At 36.1% G+C, this 21,733-nt stretch overlaps 1 protein-coding gene across 2 annotated transcripts in view; it reads right to left on the bottom strand.

Moving 5' to 3' along the window:
• LOC150078099 (B-cell receptor-associated protein 31-like) overlaps positions 1 to 21,733 on the bottom strand; it is an 88,385-nt gene that overhangs the window by 1,911 nt on the left and 64,741 nt on the right. For both annotated transcript variants that reach the window (XM_090384631.1, XM_090384632.1), the window contains exons 4-7: positions 20,969 to 21,116; positions 18,324 to 18,444; positions 12,771 to 12,879; positions 6,466 to 6,566 (exon numbers count right to left, since the gene is read on the bottom strand). In XM_090384631.1, coding sequence (XP_090240757.1) covers positions 6,466 to 6,566; positions 12,771 to 12,879; positions 18,324 to 18,444; positions 20,969 to 21,116 — 479 coding nt within the window. The remainder of the gene's footprint in view (positions 1 to 6,465; positions 6,567 to 12,770; positions 12,880 to 18,323; positions 18,445 to 20,968; positions 21,117 to 21,733) is intronic.

Consider the following 21,733-nt stretch of genomic DNA (forward strand, 5'->3'; position numbering starts at 1 on the left):
TTGAGATACCACCTCAAAGAATGGGATGGTTATGCTATTAATATCAAATCTATATATAACATTCTATTTGCACTAAAACACGGCAAACTGAAAGCACTTAGAAAAATTTGTTTGCAATAGATGTTTAGAAACTTGCACATAAAGCATCTTATATAAGACATTCTTAAATTTAAAATAGGATACACTAGCTCCAAAATTAAAAATAAAGAATTTTGTATAATAAAATATCAAAATCACCTATTTCAACATGTGGACCTGAAAGATATTAGTGATAAAACCTTAAAATATTTACGTAATGACAAAATTAACATAGATTAGATAGTTATGTATGACCTACTGGATTGGCTATATGTAATTACAAAAACACCACTACTGATTTCAATAAAACTGACAATTGATTTCCCTTATTTCTGCAGAGAAACCAAATATAAAAAATTTACAGCACATTACAAGCATATATTGACAGGCAACCAATATACAGTAATTCAGGATTATACATGGAGAGAAATCATGCAAAAGGGAATGCATTTTAGGCCTAACACCCATTCTAACCTAGGTAGCATCCAAAAATCTATTAGAATGGATTTTTACAATTTGCATACAAATTAGGCTCAAAATACAATAGAACTCTGGAAGCATTTCAAAGGTTGACTAATACCACCATGAATTACATTATGGCAGTCTTCAGAAATAATATAAGGTATCAAACAAACTACACAAAATATAGTATAAAAGTTTAAATAAGAATATTAAAAATTGCAAGATACATTTGTCATCGCATCATTATGAACAAATAAAAATAAAAGACTGGCCCACACAAAAAAAAGTTAAATTAAAAATTGATAACAATTTCCATATATTTATTGGATTTCAAAATTCCACAAAGTCCTAGTAAGCAACAGATTTATTACCTCATGTAGAAACAGCTACGTTAAAAGCACCAGTAAAAAAAAAAAAAAACAGAAGGCAAAACTACTCTTAATTATCACTAAATAGGTTACCACATCAAAAAATATATAACAAAAGCAATTAGATAGTATGAATCAGAGCTGTAATACTCAATACATTCTACGTTGATAATAATATTTGTAAAATAATAAGAGGAGTTACCTCAATATAGTACGTAGAACACTTCCGTATGATACCCTCCAGAAATTAAAACGAAAAAAAAAAAAAGTCAATTTACCGGTACATTAGAGTAAAATATAAATAATTAAATAATTTAAAAAATTAATAAAAAATTTTTAATTCAAAAATTAAAATTAAAAATTTTTTAAAATGATTAAACACAATTAAAAATATATTTAAAAAATTTTAAAAAATTGGTTAAATTGTTTTTTTTTTAATTATTTAATTATTTATATTTTACTGTAATGTACTGGTAAGGTGGCGATTTTTTCGTTTTTTCCGTTTTAATTTCTGGAGGATATCACACGGAAGTGTTCTACGTACTATATTGAGGTAAACTCCTCTTATTATTTTACAAATAACAAAAGCAATATATACAAAGAGTAAACCTCCACTAATCGCGGTATCTGTATTCACGGTCACTGATTTAACACAAAATAAAACCTAAAAAAATGTGAATTTAAGCACCATGAACATTTTCCACCATAAAAAAACATGGGCGTGGATAAAATGATCTTTCCCGGTCAAAACACGCTCAGTGGGTGGGGGGAGAGGAGTGACAATGCGAGCGTGGATGTTCCCCGCTAATCCTTGTTCTGTGCTTGTCATGGACGGTTTCGTCGTTTGCTTTTAATTGATATGCTTATAAATTGAATAAATTTATATACAGTAAACCCCCACTATTTGCGGGGGTTACGTTCCTGAGAAATGCCACGAATACCGAAAACGCGAATACTGAGTTATGGCTCCCATAGTAATAAAGGGGTTCTGTTCCAAAGTATGAAATATATAAGAAAAACTAGTCTAAAATTTTGTACATATGTATTATGTACCTTCATAATATGACTATGTACAAAGGGTACTAGGAAAGTTTTGCAATATGACGCAACAATGAATCACAGGAAGCTGCTTGTTGCTGCATGTTGAGACATGTTCATACGTGCATAGTAGCCGCCGCACCAAGTCGATGGGCTCAGTTATTCATTAGTAGTGAGAGTGTAAAGTGCTTGCGATGGCATCGTGGTCACGAAATGAGATAAGGACAGTTTTGCGGTATAATTTCGTGCGTGGTTTAACCATAGACCAGTGCTTAGAAGAAATGACTCTTGCACTAGATGATGATTGTCCACATCGTACAACGATATTCAGGTGGTATAGAGAATTCCAAAGGGGAAATTTCACTCTGGAGGATTCTGAGAGGCCGGGAAGGCCACGAACGTCAGTTACGGAGGAAAACGTTACTGCTGTGAGGAAAATGCTTGACGAAAACAGGCGAGTGACCTACCAACAGATAGAGGATACTTTGGGCCTAAATGCACCAGCAATTCGTTCGATTCTGCAAGATCATTTGCATGTGAAGAAACTTTGTTCTCTCTGGGTGCCGCATCAACTGACTGAAGAGCAGATGACACGACGTGTGACTTGGTGCCGGGAGATGTTAAAAAAGTTTGATAAGGGACAATCTCGGTATGTGAACAACATCGTGACAGGTGACGAGACTTGGCTGTACTATTACGATCTGCCGACCAAGGCTCAAAACAAAGTTTGGGTCTTTGATGATGACGACACACCCGTAATTGTCAGAAAATCCCGATCTGTAAAGAAGAAAATGATAGCTGTATTTTTCAAATCGAGTGGAATTGTGGAACGTGTCGTTTTGGACACGCAGAAGACAGTCACAGCTAAGTGGTATACTGAACAATGCCTGCCTAAAGTCATTGGATCTATGAAGAACCTGCGGCCAAAGTCAAGAATGGACACCTGGTACCTCCATCACGATAATGCTCCAGCTCACCGCGCCAAAGCCTGCACCGAATATTTGACCACGACAGGACTGAAACTTCTCGAGTACCCTCCCTACAGTCCAGACCTTGCTCCCTGCGACTTTGCACTGTTCCCGCATGTGAAAATGAAGCTAAAAGGGGAGGCGGTTTTCCAGTGATGAGGACCTTCTACGGGCTTGGGACGAGTGTGCTATACTCCCTAGTGAAACTTGGCAGAACTGGTTTAAAGATTGGTTTCGGAGGATGGAGAGGTGTATTGAATGTAGAGGAAATTACTTTGAAAAAATTAAATAAACAAAGCTGTATTGCAAAACTTTCCTAGTACCCTTTGTACATAGTGAAATGCAAGCATATGGCATTAAAAATGAAAATAAGAAAGAATTTAATATTAAATGTAATATTTATTAGAAATTTCAAACAAATCTTTCAAACCAGCGCCTTTGCTAACTAAAAAAACGTATCCCACCAGTGCTATCACCAGTTTCGCTAAAGTGTTGATAAAGGAGTTTGGCCTTTTCACGAATGATGAGTGAACTTAATGGAATTTTATTTTATTTCGAGTTCGGTCTTCTATCCACAGATTTAAAGCCTTTTCCATTTTTTCTAATTTAACATCACGAGTTACAGAGCAGATTTTTGAAGCAATTAGTGTGTTTTCATGGACACTACGGCGGATTTTTTCTTCCGACTTTTTGACTGAGTCAACGGTACGATCATTGATTTTAAGTTTTGCCACTGAGGAGACACTTTCACCATTAGAAATTGTCTAATAACTCAATTTTATTCACTAATGTCATCACCTTCTTTGATCTTTTCACATTTCCCTTGTTATTCGTAGCCATATTTTTGTACGGGTTAGAAAGAACTTGTCCACAATAAAGTCACTTTCTTCCATTAACACGCTTGAAAAAGACTGTTTGCACTGCAAAACGGTAATTTATCACTTTTAAGCATATCAATTTATAAATTGATAAATTTATAAGCATATAAATTAAAAGCAAACTATGAAACCTTCCATGACAAGCGCATAACACATACTGAACAAGGATTAGCGAGAAACATCCACGCTCGTGATTTTGTTTTGACCGAGTGCTGTTTTGACCGAGAAAGATAATTTTAGCCACACCCATGTTTTTTTATGGCAGAAAACGTTCACGGCACTTTAAAATTCACATTTTTTTAGGTTTCATTTTATATTAAATCAGCGACTGCGAATAGCAGGAGTTTACTGTACTTACAAAAGTGAAAAATCAAGCGTTTTGCAGTGTGTTAGCGTAAATAGACTTTTTCGAGTGTGTTAACGGTTCAAAGAAAGTGACTTTATTGTGGATAAGTTCTTTTCTAACCCCTACAAAAATTTGGCTACAAATAACAAGGAAATTGTGAAAAGATCAAAGGTGATGAAATTAGCGGATAATGAGTTATTAGACAAAATTTCTAATGGTGAAAATGTCTCGTCAGTGGAAAAACATAAAATCAGTGAGTCAACGGTATGATCAATCAAGAAATCTGAAGAAAAAAAATCTGCCATTGTGTCCGTGAAAACGGGCTAATTGCTTCAAAAATTTACTCTGTAACTCATGATATTAAATTAGAAAAAAATGGAAAAAGCTTTAAATCTGTGGATAGAAGACCGAACTCAAAATAAAATTCCGTTAATTTCACTCATCATTCGTGAAAAGGCAAAACACCTTTATCAACACTTTAGTGAAACTGGTGATAGCACTGGCGGAATAAGTTTTTTAGCTAGCAAAGGTGCTGGTTTGAAAGCTGTTTGAAATTTCTAATAAATATTACATTTAATATTAAATTGTTTCTTATTTTCATTTCGATGCCTTATGCCTGTCTTTCACTATGTACATAGTCATATTATGAAGGTACATATAATACATACATATACAAAATTTTAGACTAGTTTTTCTTATATATTTCACACTTTGGAACGGAACCCTTTTATTACTATGGGAGCCATAACTCAGTATTCGCGGCATTTCTCTGGAACGTAATCCCTGCGAATAGTGGGGGGTTTACTGTATACGTGTATATAACTAAATATAATTTTTTTTTTTTAATTTTTATATTAATTCTAGTTAATCACTAATACTAAGTCTTTTATTAAACTTAAACAATGTTGCCACTAACAATAATATATTGTTAGTCAGCACCATTAGGCTAAAAAATATATGAAATGCAACCGCGTTATACCTGCATCCACTCCACAAAATCAGAGAAATTAAGAGAAATTTCAAAGGAATTAAGCAAGTTAATCATGTGCATAGGTATAATTAACTGTAGCAATAACACATTCCTAACAATCCATAATAAATAGGATGATTTTGTTGTAATAATAAAAAATATATAATAACACAATTATACATGATGATATATACTTATAATTTTTAAAAACTGGAAATTTTCTGAAACTTTGTCATTGTCAGATAAAAGCTGATTGAGCATACATGGCTCAATAAAATGGGCAAAAGTACTAAAACAAATTTCTGGCAAAAATAACCACCAGACATTCAGATAAAATGTACTTCATTGTTAGAATGGTGTCACAAGACTTGAACTGTATAGGAGACTGACAAGCCACGATTACTTGTAGGAGCCGCTGATTTTGCAGCAGAATCAGCCAAATCATTTCCCATAATCCACTGTGACTAGGAATCCATCAGAAGCAGATACCTGAGACATAACTGATTCAGCATATAACTGCTGTCTTTTCAGAAGCTACATCTGAAAAGACAGCAGATCCCACATGATTCTGGCTTCGAGCCATCTGTATAAACTGACAAGAAGTCAGAATGTTCAGTTAGCTGTGCAAAAATAGAGCTGAAGGTAGACAAAGTATTAGACTTCATCCAGTCCTTAATGGAAACATTGCATGCTGGTATATAAGCAAGCCAAGATGGAAAGGGCTGTTTTGGTGAATGGGCAATCTTGTCTACCATAATACGTAAACACGAATACCGAATGGGCAGTTGGGGGTCTGACAAGTATTATAAAGATTTTTCCAGCATGGCACAAAAACGGATATCCACATGGGGTGTTCTGGCAGGGATTTGTTTAAATGAATATCATAGAGACAACTGCTTTATGTATAGACCTTTAAACAGGAAATATTCTGAATTCCTTAGTTACAATACAAATAGCCTGATGGTGGATAGGGTCAAGCTACCAGAGGATGCTGTTTCTGGCATATGAATATACCTCAGACCCATAATCTAATTTTAGTTGCACAATACAGATGAAGCAAAGTGTAGTGATCTGTGCCCTGCAAAGGAGGGGAGGGAGAGACAAAGAGAAAGAAAATTTTCATGACCTGTCATGCACAATTCATGAATATGGTGAAGAAAGGTAAACTTCTTTTCAAAAATGAGTCAAGAATTATCTCCAGTACTATTGGAATAGCATTTTTTCCAAACCTCAATTCAGGTTCAGGGCAAATATATCAAGAGCTGAAGCTTTTCGCACGTTGCTAAAATACTAAACCAAATGTGAAACTAATTTTGATAGCAAAATTTAAAAAATAAACTATGAATAAAACTTATACCTGTACTTTTTCATGCTCATTCAACAGGCGGTCATATTCAACATTGGTCGATTCAGCCTGCTTCTTCATGGTTGCCAAGTCAGTTTTCACACGATTAAGCTCTGAAAAAAATATGCCCAAATATATTAAAAGCTTAATTATATTTGTATATCATATATAACAAATTTCTTTTAAATTATATTTTATCTACAGGATAAAAAGACCAATTATCAGAAATACTTTCAAAATGTACACTATTAGTAATGAATCGCACTATCAATATTTCTCATTACCTGTTTCTAGTTTGAGGCTAGTGGGAGCCAGTCGTGTTCACAAGCCACTAAGTCAACTTTTTTATTTATTGATTTGAAATTGTTTTTGTATAACTTTTGATTTAAATTTATTAGTATAGTATTTTTTGTGATTTTTCTGATTAATTTAGTGCATTTATTCGCTACTCAGCCTTGTAACTGCATAAAAAACCAGTCGATTCTGCCGACATTGTATCGACAATAGCATACAAATCTGCCCCCACTGTTTTTCGTATCGGTACAGCAGATACTGGAAGTTTCTACATAACTTGCAGCAGTGTAAACAATGTCAGCAGAGGATTATAAACTATGAATTATAGCACTGCTGATGAATTTTAATAACTTAACTTGTCGTACGTTATGTCTTGTAGACATAATGTATGACATTAATAATATTAGTAGAGCCTCAATGGATACTGCTCATCGTGGACTAATGTTATTAGTGGAGTCCCTCAGTGTTCAGTGTTGGGTCCATTATTGTTTTCTGTATTTATAAATTATATTGATGATGATGGTATATCAAGCTTAATGTCCTAGTTTGCAGATGATACAAAGGTTGGCAGGGTTGTTAAGGACACTACTGACGCTATGCTGCTGCAACAGGATCTGGAACGGTTGAGTAGATGGGCTGAGAGGTAGCAAATGAAGTTTAACATTTACAAATGCAAAGTAACAGCAACTCCAGAGCAACGTATCAACTCTGTGGTACTACACTGACAGTGGTAGAGAATGAAAAGGACCTGGGGGTAATTGTGCAGGCAGATATGAAGTTCTCTGAGCAGTGCAGATGGGTTGCAAGAGTAGCTCATGGTGTCTTGTCAATGATATACAGGAATTTTTTTAGCAGGGATAAGGAGGTGATTATTCCCTTGTGTAAGGCAATGATCAGGCCACACCTTGAGTACTATATACAGGTCTGGAGGCCTCATTTCAAGAAGGATATAGAACTGCTGGAACGAGTACAGAGAAGGGCAACAAGATTAGTGAATGGAACAAAGGGTTGCTCTTACGAAAAAAGGCTTAAGTTTTGCAAATTACAGTGTCTGGAGACTAGGCACTGGCGAGGTGATCTCATAAAGGTGTATAAAGCCTTGAATGGTTTGAGCATGCTCAATGCCAATGGGATTCTTCATCTTGCTCAGAATAATCTGAGAGGGCATAAATTCAGATTGTGGAAAGACAGATGTAGCATAGATCAGCGGAAATTTGCCTTTAGCCAGCAGGTAGTTGGTTAATGGAACAGACTTCCATCCCTTGCTGTGAAAGTTGATAGCCTAAATAAATTTAAGGCTCAGCTGGACATGTATTTCGAACGAATGGAGGGGTGAAATGGAAGTGGTTTTTTTTTTTTTTTTTTGGCTGATGCTGCATAAGCTTGCTTTCTTGCATCATATGCCTCTACTAATGCTAATGCCTTTAGAATTAGGGAGTTGGCATATATATAGCTGGTGTGAGAGTTTGAACCATGTGGGTGGTAATAGACAGTTAAATTTATTAACTATTATAAATACTTAGATTTTACAAATGTAAAGTTTTAACTTAATACATAATACATACCACTTAGATTTTACAAACGTAACGTTATAACTTAGTACATAACTTAAACTTGATAGGAGAGAATATTAATATAACGTAATTTGGAAAGGGATAAAACTCAATGCTGAAATATATATATAGTGTTATTACTGCATTGGGATAGAAGTTGTGTAATATTATTAATTGTATTAAATTTATATTTGAATTTTAAAACTGAATTGAAATCATGCCTCACACCAGAGCACAGAGCAGCAAAGCAAAAGGCTCAAGGTAGTGGAGTGTGGCTCAGGGGAGAAATGAGGGGGGTGGTTGTTCTCTGAATCATATCCTTTTGAAATGTACTGCTTGTTTGATGTTTGTGGAGCAATCAGGAATGAGACATGATATTGCCAAGGGGAATGTCTTTGTGTGTGCTTGATGTGAGGAGTGTGAGTAAATGAGGCACCAACTCAGCATTATTATGAGCCTTTATGAAAGCTTGAAGAACAGGGTAGATGCCCTCAAAGGACTAAAATTGAGGGCCCATCAAGCTCTCAGCTGTCCACATCAATGCCAGAGCTTGCCCTTGAACATCAGGCAACACAGCAGCAATCCCAGGGCAGAATGCACTGGTCCCATAGCAACTAGTTGTTGTCGGTGGCTCTATTGTCAGGGAAATGGGTAATATATTGTTCAAAAATGATAGGTAGAACAGGACCAGGGTATGTCTGCCAGGGGCAAAAGTTGACGTTGTAGAGCAGATATCTTATAAGGGCACAAAACGTGATATTGATGTACATGTTGGCACCAATGACATTAAGAGTAGGAGAACGGCGGAATTACCTAGCAAGTACAGATCAATGTTGAAAAAAAAAAAAAAAAAAAAAACAGTGAGTTAGGGTTTAATTTGAAGGTGTCTGCAATTCTGCCCAGACACAATAGGAGAGAGTATATGATGAGTCTTGTCAATCAATTCAGCCCTGGATATATCGTGCAAGGCTCATGGGTATAATTTTTTAAAGCCTAGTCTGTGCATGTTGAGAGGAGAGACTGCTTCTTACAGGGATGGGATACACTTAACTAGAAAGGGCGCGAGAATATTTGCTGATGCTATTGAGGCAGTGTTAGGTGGCTTGGAGAGATACATGGACTAATAGATTAATAGTATCTGCTGGCAGAGGTGAAGGTGATTCTTGCACTGCTTGTATTGGAATGAGCAGCAGCCTGGAAAACAAGGTGCTGGGGATTTCAGAGACTGCTGGGAGTCATTACAGAACAAGTAAATACATGGGCTCTGTTAGAGTAGCTAAGAATAAGAACAGGTGCATGTATACTTGCATGTACACCAATGCTAGGTGTGTAGTAAATAAATTTAATGAATTTGAGGTGCTGGTCAAAACATCAAAGGCAGACAATGTTGGGATATCAGAGATGTGGTGTCACACAGATATAAGGAATGCATATTTGGAATTTGGGGAGTACAATGTGTACAGGAAGGACAGACAGGATAGGAAAGGAGGAGAGGTTATGCTATTAGTTAAGAAACACAAAATCTAAGGAAGTGCATCCAGTTGACATGGTGGACAATGCAGTGTTGAGTCAGTTTGGTGTGACAAGATAGCTTGAGGAGATATGCACTGGGAAAGCAAAATTGAGGAGGAGTGTGCTATGGGCCTAATTACTCTGATGTGTATAATGAACAGCTGTACACAGAAATAGAAAGGGTCAGTAAATCAGATTGTCTTATAATGGGGTATTTTAATTTCCCAGATATTGAGTGGAACTTGTGGGTTGGTCATTCGCACACTAGCAAGGCTTTTGTGGATTTATTGGATGATTGTTTTCTACAGCAGCATGTTTGGGAGGCAACAAGAGGAACTAATACTCTTGATTTGATTATCAATAGTGATTCTTCATGCATTAAGAAGGCCACTTGGTGGCAGTGATCACAGTGTGTCGACATGAGATTTACTCAAAGAGGTAACTACCATCAGGGGTAAAGGCAAGGGTTTTTGCTTTCGTATGGGGCTCAGACAGTTTTTAAAGTCTATACAGTGGAACCAACTGATGATATTACCAACGGCAAATTCTAAATGGGAAGCATTCAAAGAATTACTCTTGGAAGCTACTAGGCCTTTCATACCAACAAAGAAATACTGTTCAAGGCTTAGATCTAACTGAATGTCAGATAAATGTGACCCCAATTCACAAAGGAGGATCAAAGTCTGACAAGTAATTACAGACCTGTTAGTTTATCTTCTGTTCCAGGGAAATTAATGGAAACACGGGTAAAAAAAGCACTGCAGGATCATCTAGACAACACTTCTGTTATAGTTCAGAGACAGCATGGGTTTGCATGACTTCTTCATGTCTGACTAATTTGATTGGATACTATGATATAGTCACAAAGGAACTGAATGCAAAAATAAATTTCGATATCATATACTTGGATCTTAGGAAAGCTTCTGACACTGTTGCACATGGAAGGCTACTGTACAAATTGGAGCAACATGGCATTAAGGGCAAAATGCTGCTATGGATAAAGGGATGGTTGAGTGGGAGAATACAGAGTGGTAATCAATGGACACTGCTCATCATGGAACTAATGTTATTAGTTAAGTTCCCCAGGGGTCAGTGTTGGGTCCATTGTTGTTTTCTGTATTTATTAATGATATTGATGAAGGTATATCAGGCTTAATGTCTAAGTTTGCAGATGATACGAAGGTTGGCACAGTTGTTAATTACACTAATGACAGTACACTACTGCAAGAGGATCTAGAAATGTTGAGCAGATGGGCTGAGAGGTGGCAACTGAAGTTTAACATTGACAAATGTAAGGTACTGCATATGAGTAGCAGTAACCCCAGAGTAACATATCAACTGTGAATGAAAAGGAACTGGGGATAATTGTGCAGTCAGATATGAAATTTTCTGAGCTGTGCAGACAATCTACAAAGGTAGTCTCTCATGGTGTCTTGTCAGAAATTTTTCTAGCAGGGATAAGGAGGTGATTATCCCCTTGTATAAGGCAATGGTCAGGCCCCACCTTGAGTACTGTATGCAGGTCTGGAGGCCTCATTTTAGGAAGGATGTAGAGATGCTGGAACAAGTACAAGAGGGACAACAAGATTAGTGAATGGAACAATGGGTTGCTCTACAAAGAAAGGCTTAAGATTTGCAAATTACAGTGCCTGGTGACTAGGCACCTGCAAGGTGATCTGATTGAGGTGTATAAGGCCTTGAATGGTTTGAGCAAGGTCAATGCTGATGAAATTCTACCTCTTGCCCAGATTAATCACCCGAGGGGACAAAAGTCAAATTGAGGAAAGACAGTTGTAGAACAGATGTGTGGAAGTTTGCCTTTAGCCATTTAAAATATTCTTATCACATCATTTAAAAAAAAAAAATTTCATATAAAAAAGGTATACTTATCACAGGTCACAACACATTCTGACCAGTTTGGTTACACTGCTTCCATATCCAGATACAGTATGTTTGATAAGCCTTCAATAGGGCACACCATGAGTTCTCATAGCTTCTCTGCACCACACAAAGAATTTCACATCATGTGCCAAATCTGATTTCTCATCTGTTTTCAATTCAACTGCTGCTAGTGTATAGTTACTTCAGCACTGCTATAATCAAAATGCAAACCTTGCATTTTGCAGTAATTAAAAATCTGTCACTTATCCAACTATCACTGCAGCCTATCCGGGCCATCCTGAAGGAGTGACGGCTGGTGCTGGCCATTTAATACTCTCCAAATGTTCACATTGATAAGCCTAGTATCCCTTTGTCAATGTCATGACTTGAAAATACCATTTCTAGCTAGATCTCTGATTGAATTCTCAATCATTGTGTCCAAGATTTTCTCTACTGCTGAATTCAGACTGACTAGTCTATAATTATCTGCTTTGCTCTTAGAACTACTTTTATGGATTGGTGATACACCAGCACTTCTTCAATCCAATCAGCAATGTCTGTAATTGTTTCATCCACCTTCTGACAATGCTGGCCATGTAGGCAACTCCATACACACCTCCAGACATCCATAAACAACTTCATTGCTTATGGATGTCTGTAGCTGATCTATACTCCTTTTATATAAATGAATTCAATCACTGCACACTGGCAAAATAAAATGTCACTGGCAGCTATTTGTCACAGCTAATTGTGAAAACATTAGTGAGACCACATGGCAAGCCTGAAATCATAGTGGAAAGGATAGATGTTGATACTAGTCTTATACTCGGCATTCTAATATATTCAACACAAACATTATAATCTAACTACTCTCATTACTTTATACAGCCAAGTGAAAAGGAAATTTAATTACAATGGTTTAATTAACAGCAAATCTTGTTGAATTGAAGGTTTGCAGAGGGTAGTATCAAATATAAGCATTCATAACAAATAACACTTTAAATGAAAAAAAGACAAGCAAACTGGTCTTAGTCCTATAGGTAAATAACAAATTTTGAAGTATTATGCAATACTTACCTTCTTCTGTTGACTTGAGTTCATCTTTCAGCATCTGAACTTTCCTCTCGCTTTCTTCAAACTTTGTGTTACCTACATTATCAGCTGCTTCTCCATCTCCTTTTTCTTTCTAAAATTACATAAGGATAAAACAAATTTTATACACATTTTTAAATTACTTGGATAGAGAAAATCACAATATGATTCAACCCAAATGTAGTGGGAGTAAAAACTTCCGCACATTAAAAAAAAATTTCAAATCTTGCTAAACTCTTCAATGCCAAACAGAAGCTGGAAAGGAGTCAACAGCAATAAATTAACTTCAGTGACTAAACGGTCAGTCAAAAGTTGACCCTGGGTAGATTTCACTCCATACACCTTCACTTGTTTAACTGTTTTTTGAACAGGTTTAGCCTTATTCTTCTTGCAGGAGTTTAGGAGACATAAAACCATAAAGGTTTCAGATTTCTTATAACAAAACAGTACACTTTACTTTTGCTACTTTAAGGTTATAATTTTCCTTTAGAAATATGTTAGAGGGTTGTCTGTGTGGGCTGCACATTATTTTAAAACTGTTTTAAGAGAGTGATTTAGAAAAGTAGGAAAATTGCCAAGTTAATTTTTTTATTTAAAAAAATCTTACAACTACAATACATGACAATTTATATTTAAATATTCTTTACTGATAGCGCAACCTCAACGGGCAAGAAGTTTTGAGTATTTGGCTTGGTAAGCAGCATAAAATTGCTGGTAGACAGAATTTGGAGTAGACTTTTCCTCAGTTTTTTTTTTTTAATAGAGAAGTTGCATGATGGCATTCAAGCATGCCAGGGTGGTGGTGATTGCCTTGACTCAGACACTGTCTAACATGATGTTCAGTTCTCTTAGTAAACCTTGGATGTGAATACCAAAGAATAGCTGGCAGTCTTGCAGCTGTTATAGAGGTTTCTCAAATGTGGCTCAAAAATGGATGACTATGTAGGGTGGTCTGGCAGGAATTTTAGTTTAAAAGGTGTACTATAATGATAACTGCTTACATCAAAGAAAGTATGGTTTGGTTGCTTCAACATATAGACTGGACAGGAGAAGTTCGGAACACTCCAGCGGTAATACGAATGGTCAGTTGATGGACTGGATGAATTCATTGCAGTAGGCTGCTTCTAGCCAATGCATGCACCTGGGACCCATAATCTAATTTAGAATGCATGAGTACACAATAAAGTTGAAGTAATGTATAATGGTCTGCATCCCACTTTTTGGAGGACATAGCCTGTATGTACAGGTCCTTTGTGCACTTTGTTCAAAGTTGACGCATGTACTGTAAAATGTCAACCTTTTATCAAATATAAATCCCAGAATTTTGTTTCAGATGATATTGGGATGGTATTTTGTCTCAGCTTTAGTACCGGTTAAGGTTAAGCTTCCAAAAAAGTGGATGCAAATGGTCTTCTGGGATGAAAACCTGAATCCATTACCCAAGAGTTGACATGGCCAACGGCATGCTGCAATTGCCTTTCAATAACTCTTACGTTGCACAAATGTGAAAAGATACTAAAGTCATCGACAAAGAGGTCACTGTTTATAGTAGAGGTTTGGTATAAGATTTTTTTTTGTTGCATTAGTAACAATGGCTATTACGTGCCACAGTTAGAGGAAGCTGTTCAGTAACAGAATTAACTGATAGCAAAAGGCATTTCATTTAAGACTGATCTTTGAGAAACTATCTCCTCTTGGCAAAATGACTAAGAGAGAGTGGATCCTACACAAACTTGGAATGAGCACTTTGAGAGGAAATTAATAAAAATGGCAATGTGTCCCCTAAGACACAAGTTGTAAATATCTTTTTAAATACCAAATCTCCAAACAGCATCATACACTTCTTCCATATCAAAGAAAACTGATACCTGATGCTTACATTTGAAGAAAACATCACGAATAGATGTTTACAGTTGGATTAATGGTTGAATATTGACCTGTTTCTTTGGAAGCCACACTGTGTCCTAGAAATGTGATCGTTAGCTTCTAAATATCATATGAGGCAAATAATGACCATTCATTCCAGGATCTTTCACAAGCAACTGATCAGAGTTATAGGAAGATAATTATTTGGTATATTTGGATCCTTTCCTGGTTTAGAAAAGGCAAGTATGATTGCCTTGTGCCAGGAGTCCAGATTTTGACAAAAGATGTTTAATCATCTCATCATGGATGTAGTCTAGCCCAACAGCAATCACCTGGGATAGAGAGTGCTACTTTTGGTTTCCATTGTGTAAAAGGCTGATTACAGGTTTCGCAGCCATTTGAGAACAGCTTCAATTGCTGTTTTTCAGATTTCTGCTTGAAGGTGAGAAACTCTGGGGTGCAAGATGTTTTTTGGCAGACACCTTAGCAAATCTATCCCCAAGATTGTTCACAATTGCATATCCATTATGCTCCAGGATCAACAAAAGGTGTGACATGTATTTGCCCTTCATTTTCTGGACTTAGTCCCAAATGACTTTTGGTATCACTGCTTGGCTGATGGAAGACATGAAGTGGATCCAAGATTCCTTATGCTCTGACATTAAGATAACATGCTTTGTTTGTGCAAATTTGAAGGCTATTAGATATTTCTGTGGTACGATATCAACAAAATATCTCCCACACCTTATTTTTTACCTTTCTTGCTGCTGTGCATTCTATCATGATTTCAGAAATGGTGGAAACCAACTCTGTCTTCAGAATTCCAATTGCTGCTGCTTGGACAATACTTTGTGATATACTTAACTGTGTCATTAATTATCTCCTTGTTGACTGTGGTTCTATTAAATGCTGCCAGATGTTTAAAGACATTCCAGTCAGCATGATCAACTTTCGACCATAGCAAATGAAAGATGGCATGGCTCCCACTGCAAAGGGTGGATATCATGGGGAAGTGATCACTATTGTAAAGGATTTCTTCAACCTCCCATGTTCACATAAGGAGGAAGTGGAGCAGATGGAAAGATCAATGGCAGTAAACGTGTGAGTAGACATGTGTAAAAGGTATTACAGTCCACATTTAGAAAGGTAAGGTCATTGTTTTCAGGCATACACTCTATAATCCAATCTCTTCCCATTGATGTCAGCACTATCCCACCGAGTACTATGCCCATTGAAATCTCCTAATAATAGAAAATGGGGCAGAAACCGCTAAATCAAATCATCAAGGTCTCCCCGAGGGAAGTTGTTCCCAGTTGGCAAATAGATTGAGCAAGAAGGAACCCTACGGTGAGATGAATCACTATGGCCTCTACATTAGTGGACAGTGGTATAGGTTAAAAAGGGGGTATGGCTACTCCTTTTCAACCTACTCAAGTATCAACTCCTCCACAGACAAATCCATCCCCAACTCTGTCCTTCTGAATACACCTGTAAGGGTCCTCATTTGCCTTTAAATATGTCTCCTGTAAGCAGAAGCACATTGGCTTGTATTTATACAAGGAGGGTCTTGATCTTCACCATTCTGACAAACTATGGTAGTTCTGTTACAGAAATTTTAATGTGCACATTACTTTTTCTGGGGCTATATGGGCTTCTGAGAGGATGAGGGCATTGCTTTCTCGGTCCTGGATTTATCCTTTTTGGGGAGTACTGACATCCAGTGTCCACATCGTCCTCTGCAAAAAAAAGTTCCAAGATAGTCTTCCTTTGTTTCCTTCACCTCTACCTCAATTTTTTCATTTGTAGCAGGCAGCAAGTCAGGTTTTTTGGTGTTCTCCATATTATTTAGTTTAGTTAGAGGTGGAGCAGTTTAAGTGGTATCAATATGGGAGTGGCAGCTGATTGAGTATTTTGTACTGGATCTTGAGTATTCAAGAAGAAGCAGGTAATGGGAGCAAAAGATTCTTTTGTGGAATTATAATATCAGTTTTAGTTCCAACAGAAGTCTTTCCAGCAGCCTTCTGAGCCCATGTGGGCTTATTGCTTCTCATTGGCATTACCAGTGTCCTTGCCTCTTGATATGGAATATTCAACTCTGCTTTGTTGTATTTCCTTTTCTTGTTTCCATTGCTGGCATGCCCTTGAGTATGCTCAAGTATCCACCTTGACACAAGTGAGTTTGGTCGTTGTACGTGCATTGCTTTCATGATCTTTTACACCACTGAACACAGGCAGGCCATACCCAGTTGTTACCATATTAGGAATGTTGGAAAATTAAACATAATAATGAGGTTTCTGGCTGGTACTAATATCTTATCCTTATACATGAAAATTCTTTTAACAGTATCACTCCTTGTGGCTTTACTCAGAGCAGATTTCCTCCTCTTAACCATCAAGGAGATCCCACCTCTCAATGAATTTAAGATTCTGTGCGGTGGCATGGTAACTGTATTCCTCCAACTGAAGTTGCTCAGAATACGGGCTCAGAGTGCCTATCATTTCTGGTTTCAATTAAGATATCCCTAGAATAAAGCCTCAACTGTTTTTGGGGAACCTGCTAACCTCTCTGTATGAAAAAGAGCGACATTTTCCCAGGATGTTTCTCAGTTTGTGAGTGCATGATTAAGAATCTTGGAATGGGACCTGATAGTACTTCAGTTCAGGATTTCTTTGCTGCTTTGGCATTTGTGCTTCCGTTTTTATTTTCTGTTAGGGACTGTGTTCGGGTTCTCAGAAGAAATAACATTATCAGGATTCATAGTGTTTTTAATATTGGTTCAGTGCCAGAGCTCTCCACCCACCACAGAGCTCAAATGGGATGCCCACTACCAGGCAAGCAATAAATGCATTTGGGAGTAGGTCGCCAGGGCTACCTAAATACCATACCTGCACTAATGTCCTGTACCTCAGACCATGAGGGTAGGGACTGGCATTGACATGACTGACCCTTGCAGGCAAACCCACTAGCTGACTGATCATAGGCGAGCCATACCAGGATCACCCATCTTTCCTGAGCAGGGGGTCGAAGTGGCATGTTGAAGTTGGGCCATCCTCAACCACCACAGTCCACCTTTCTGAGTTTTCACAGGTTGCAGCACATGGAAAACATGCCAGTTTTCTATGATGTTAACCTGGAACCTAGGCTGTGGGTGCTGGATCCCAGTGACAATATTCTGGAGGACCAGCGGCATCACTGGGAAGTCACCTTGCCATGTACAGGTGCACACATCAAAGTTTATTTTCACTAGTGATGTAAGTAGATAAATCTTCACAAATATCATTCTTGGGAATTATAACATGCAGATTTAAAATTATGAAAATTTTAATCATAAAGCATATTAAAAAAAATACTGCTTATTGTTATATTTTATTATGATTTTGTTTTCATATTTGGAAGGCAAATGTCATCATTTCCTTAATTTATATATATTTTTTTCAATCCCTTAAAAAAAAAAATGCAATGTGATCCTTCCTTTTGAAATCTTATTTCAAGCGAAAATATGCCAAAACAAGAAAAAAGGGGGTGAGGGGAACTTAAAGTTTGCTGTGGGAAGGAGTAGCATAATTTTATAGCTTTTTCCTATTTCTGAATATCCATATGATGGGATGATGCAATAAATTTTACCACTACCACATATGCACACAGTAAATACATTTAAAAAAATACAATACCTTATCCTTCAGTAATCTCTCTGCAGCTTCACTAGCACTTTTAGCCTGTTTAAGAGAAGCTTCATGCTGGGCTTTCAGAACAGCATGTCTACTAATCAAGCTTGCTAGACGACGGATGACACTACAAATAAAAAAAAAAAAAAAAGTTGCCTAAAAATGGTTGTTCTTTTAAGAAAAAAAAAAATTACCATAAAAGTCCAAATATTTCTGTATATCAAACTTGGTATTGTGCCAATGGTTTTGCAATAGGAACTTTGTTAACATGAATTTTTTTTTTTCTTTTCAATAACTTATTTCAAAGCCTCAGTTTAGATAAATTATGAAAAGTTTATATGTGGTGAATGGTAATTTTAAATATTTAAAACAGAAGAGATGGTTATTAACCCCAGGGGCTCACATCTGGTGAGTATGGGCTTGGCACACCCAGGGTCCTGAGCTGGATATTATCATTCTTCTCTCTCTCTCTCTCTCTGGAATTTTTTTTTTTTCTTTTGGCTGGTGCAGCATAAGCCTCAGGCTTCCTTGCACCATATGGCTGATGATGATAATAATAAATCTCTGGTGGGGGGGACAACAAAAAAGCTCTTCGTAGACGAAGAATGAAGACAGTTAATTGTAGTGCAAGAGGCTCACTTGCTCACGCACGCACACAGTGCTCTACACTTGCTGGTGCTTACTGCTTAATGACATTACTTTTAATCATCTATATCACTCCAGAGATTATCAGCACTTTTTTTGTTATTCATATTCATTAATATCTCCAGAGCAGCAATCTAAGTTTATTTAATACTTTACAGGCTGGTTAAGACTCCTAAACTGGCTGGGGTGGTTAATCGCAAGAAGGTGCATAAGAAACTCAAAAATTTAGAATTGTCAAAAATTAAGCACATTTTGATTATTTCTCTGAGGGTAGTCAACAGTACAGGGACAAGGAGAAATAGTCTACACAGACAAAAAATAAATAAATAAATAAATAAAATAATTAATTTAAAAAAGCACCAGAGGTGCTGTATTTATTTCCCATTATGCATTGTTCCATTAATTTCCAAACATTAATTTCTGTTTCACATATTTTCTAGTCTGCATGTCATTGTTACTATGTCTTTGCAATGTATAAAATCACTCATTCTGGCACAATCAATACTAGTTCACAGTACAGTACTTAATAGTACAATAGTCTGTATTTTGTAAAGCAATTTAATTGCTTATATCATATTGCACTATTTATACCTCATTAAAAAAATATTGGAAAATCAAAAAACACCCATACTGGAGGTAGTACTTTTACTCATGACCATTATTTTGTAGACAAGTACATTACCTATCAGACCAATCTGGAAATACAGGTTAACATTCTGGCTTAATGCTGGTGATTATTACTCTTTGGAGATAATAATATTAACTTTTCAGCTTATACTCCATGACCACAACATGGTCAAAAGGAGTTCACAAGACAGAAAGAATACAAGGAACAGCACTATATTTAGCAGTCACATGAGCTTGAACCACGGCCACTCAGTACTTATGCACACTTGCTCCTGACTAATCAACCATGGCAAGGATCAGACTTAATGTATTATCTAATAAAAATAAATTATCCTAAAATATTTAGGCTATGTGTAATGAGGTTCTACTGTATACAGTTCTTCATGTGCTTATTGTAGTTATGTGACATTCATATGGTCTGCTATAACAGCGAGTATCAATTTTCAATGGCACTCACTATTACAGACTATATTTGAAGTTTTAGTTTCTACAGAAAAAGCCAAAGCCTGTGAAACTTTAAATGGGCATTTACCATTACTAATAAAGTAGATGACTTACCTAAGTTTCGGAACACTCACAGCTAACACTATGACTGCAAGTGCTGTTCTAAGTGGTGCAGAAAATGAGTGGATTTGATTTCCAAAGAAATAGAAGGAATTTTTTTTATGGGCCTTCTTTTAAAACTGTTGCTAAAGTTGGTCAGCTTCCAGCAATTGATGCACAATTTCCCCACCCCCATGATTCTCAAAATTTTCAATAAGCAAAGAGGCAAACCAACAAAAGAATGTGCAATTTACAGAAACAATAATGCCCCATGACTTTAGATGCCTTGTCACAAATTCGAAAACAACCAATTATCCTTAAATTCAAACAAAACAGTACTACTCATTTTATAAGAATTTATTAAAAATAAAGTCAAGAAATTGTACTATGACAACTGTAAACAAAACCAAAAGTTCAAAAATGCAACTTTGAAGAAATTAAGGTTATCATGGCTAATTTTATTAATATTGCTATGTACTTACAAACGCAAGTACAGAGCAATCCCACCTAAGTTTGTGAAAGCAAAAATAAGTTTTGAAAGAAGTGCATAATACAAGCACTCAAGTGAAGCGAGACTATAATGAATAATAATGGTAAAATTGAAGAAAAATGATAATTATTATTCATGCTTGGTATCAAATATTATAACGGGGAGCAAAAAAGTTATGTATGATGATCACACTTAATATTAAGTATGATCAACATTGAGTCAAGTGATTATAATCAAGGTTACTTAATTATTAAAGACAGGATTTTTTTTCTTACTTAATGCAATAATTTTAGTGAAATTATATTCATTCTATTCTGCTAAATGTTTATATAAAATGAGTTCTTACAGGGCAAGAAAGAGAGCAAATCCAGAAATATACATGTTTCTTTGAGCTCGAAACATTTTCATACTTAGTTGTAACTCAGCATCTAAGTGGACATGGTCTACTTCAGTTTCTCTTCCAACAGCATATTTGTTCATCTGACGGAGTGAGTCTGTAAAACATCTGCTCTTTAAAAATTAAAGATTTTTAAAAATTACATTCTTTTATTCTTTAAAAATAATAACTACATAAAACAGTTTAAACTCATGGTGCCTGAACATAATCACCTAAATAATGAGGAGTAAAGTCAGAAGTTTAATTAGAAACACAGAGAAGATTATGTAATAAAATTGAATTTTCATTTAAATTTTGTAAATTTGATAACTTGCTTTCTAGTATGCATTATGCTGTGTTGCACACGCTCTCTTTCTCTCTCATTCATAAATAAGAAATGAATTTTTTTGTCTGATAAGCAAATATATCCTTGGACCATTAAATACTTCTTTCAAGTAAGGTTTAGAGAACTCTTGTACAAACAAGCTTTGTAAGTTAACATATGCTGATCATACCAATGTTATATCAGAATAATTATATTTAACAACACTACCCATTCTTTCTTTTAGACAGTCTGCTACAATCAACTCTGCAATAAGACAATATACACTCCAGCCTAAAAGTTTGGAATCACAGCTATGAGAATAGTCTTCATTAATTTTTTTGAAATTAGCTATGAGAATGTAAAGTTTAATATAAAAAAAACAATACACTGCAAAGTATTCTAAGATTTTT

The sequence above is a fragment of the Mastigoproctus giganteus genome, chromosome 11 (genome assembly GCF_048544385.1).
Source record: "Mastigoproctus giganteus isolate SK-2022 chromosome 11, ASM4854438v1, whole genome shotgun sequence".
NCBI lineage: Eukaryota > Metazoa > Arthropoda > Arachnida > Uropygi > Thelyphonidae > Mastigoproctus > Mastigoproctus giganteus.